General features: G+C 34.1%; 1 protein-coding gene across 1 annotated transcript; it reads right to left on the reverse strand.

The window, feature by feature from the left end:
- Nucleotides 1–20: 20 nt before the first annotated feature.
- On the reverse strand, nucleotides 21–2,218 carry LOC117099850. The gene is made up of 2 exons (XM_033239373.1): nucleotides 1,335–2,218; nucleotides 21–1,088 (listed from the first exon to the last, which is right to left on the reverse strand). Exon 2 carries the CDS (start codon nucleotides 759–761, stop codon nucleotides 186–188), a length of 576 nt encoding a protein of 191 aa, XP_033095264.1. The 5' UTR covers nucleotides 762–1,088; nucleotides 1,335–2,218; the 3' UTR covers nucleotides 21–185.
- Between the last annotated feature and the right edge of the window lie 6 nt (nucleotides 2,219–2,224).

Consider the following 2,224-nt stretch of genomic DNA (forward strand, 5'->3'; position numbering starts at 1 on the left):
CATTCTATAACAGTTTATAAGAGTGTCTGCCTGGTCCGTTAGAGTCAAGTAAAATGATTAAGATGAACCGTTATCTTCATTTATACGCTAACGATGTTTCATCGATTTGGTTCGGAACAATACAAAAGTTAAGACATGTCTGAACAAGCATGATCAATAATGACGTCATTCAGCAACGTCACGTTCTAAACAATAACAGAATCAAATTCATGAACAAAGTTTTTGCATTGCGTCAAGAATCCATCATCTTCCTCCTTTTCTTCTTCCATAGCGGGAAAGAAAGGATCGTTCGATCCATCAATACAATCAACATCAACATCGCTATCAACAAAAACATTACCAGTTTTGCAATCGGGGAAATCAAATCCCTTAGGTTGGAGAATGTTTCTAAGTTGATCAACGTGATAACGAATTTGCCGTACATCAGTTTTAGAGTTTTTCCTACTAGAATGTAACTCACCGAGTAGGGACCTCACTTGAGCCGTTAGCAGGTTATTCTTATCTTTCACGTCCAGCAGTTCTTTGGTTATTCTCATAACGGTAGGAATTTGTTTTTTCAGTCTAGAAATTTCAGCCGTAGATTCATCCAAAAGGGTCTCTCTGTATTTTGCGAGTTCGTTAGCTGTACGAAGTCTATGTTCAGTCATTTCTAATTGCTTTTCCATCGCAACACTCTTATTCTGTGTTCTTTCAATAACTCGTTCAAATGCTTTTATTTCGTTTTCCAATTGCATAGTTCTGGATTCGTAGTAACCGGCCATAATTTCTGAATACTGAATAAGGGTAAGCAATGTGAAGTTTATATATTACACATATCGATTAATAGTTGAAGGTTGAACAAATAACAAAGCGGGAATCTATGACGTCATACCTCTAGCAACAAGTCCAGACACGACATCGAGCAAAGGGAGACCAAAGAATTTCCCCGAAAAAAACAAAACAAAAAAAAACAACATCATCATTACGGTACAGATTCAATGATGGGGACGGATCAACGTTTAGATAGGTAAGAGTTATGCATTCTTTTCCAGAAGATAGGTTGTTTTTCAGATGGAATGCGAATAATTTTGGCCTTTGGATCTTTAATACTGAAACGAAAAGAAAAAGAAAAGGTAAGGAAAACCGTACGAGATAACCAATCAAAAACAACCAACCTATAAAAAAAAATAAATAAATAAATAAAAAAAAATAAATAAATTAAAAAAAATATATATATATATATACATAAATAAATAAAAAAATAAATAAATAAAAAATAAGTTAAAAAATAAATAAATAAAAAATAAATTTAAAAAAATAAATAAATAAATAAAAGGAAAAAATGATTAACTTACATTATCCGCTTAGAGATTTCAGAAACCTCTAAAACAGGAATCTCATTAGGACTTGGTTTAGATTCTTCACCCCATTTTTCGCTCCATGAAGGCACCTCATTGGGCTGATACGGTGGGACTCTAAGATCACCGTGCATTCTCGGAGGTAGAACAAAATGAGGAGTTTTGGCGGGACATGTAGCTTCGTGAAGCGCAATTAAATTTATTTTGGCGAAGTGGTGAGAATTGTACCGACACTGTATCATGGGGACGCCGACGTAGTTGAACTTGCATTTGTGAAAATGATTCCAAAATCTTGTTACTCTAACTTTGTGGTTAGGAAAAAAAGGACAAGTTCTATATTCTGGCATCTTGAATCAAACTAAACTCGGGCAAACAAAACGAAGATCTTCTAGTCTGAATGAAACTGAAGAAAACAGTAATCTAAACTCTACATTGCGATCTGTATTTAACCACACTTTGTTTATCTGTGTATACAGAAACTAGGGATTAATCACTAGGGATAGAAACTATCGGGAAAAAAAACCAAAAAAAAAACAGGTACATTCCCACAGAGTTTAAAATAATCTAAGTATCTAAAATACAGAATTAAGAGCGTTCCCACAAAGTTTAAAAGACTAGAAACTAAGTAGGGAAAATAACCTATCGATCTTTGGATTTGAAGATGTGCTGCCAACTTAAAATTAACTGTGACCAACTAGATGATAAGCTATTGTGTTAAACAAAGAGTAGACGCAAACAAAGAATTAAGAACGTTCCAACAATAAGAAGAGCACCTAAGGAAGATAATTAAATAGTGACCGAAGCCAGGACTCTTATTGTTATAAGGATCTCAAGGCGAGAAGGCAGTGCATTAGTAAGTTGGTAGAATATTCATTAGTGAAAATTCA

This window comes from Anneissia japonica, unplaced genomic scaffold, assembly GCF_011630105.1.
Source record: "Anneissia japonica isolate Jap-2015-1 unplaced genomic scaffold, ASM1163010v1 scaffold13418_len2222_cov125, whole genome shotgun sequence".
Taxonomy (NCBI): domain Eukaryota; kingdom Metazoa; phylum Echinodermata; class Crinoidea; order Comatulida; family Comatulidae; genus Anneissia; species Anneissia japonica.

Excerpts from the sequence above, each read along its gene's own strand:
- LOC117099850 (XM_033239373.1), bottom strand. The coding sequence starts at position 761 with ATGGCCGGTTACTACGAATCCAGAACTATGCAATTGGAAAACGAAATA.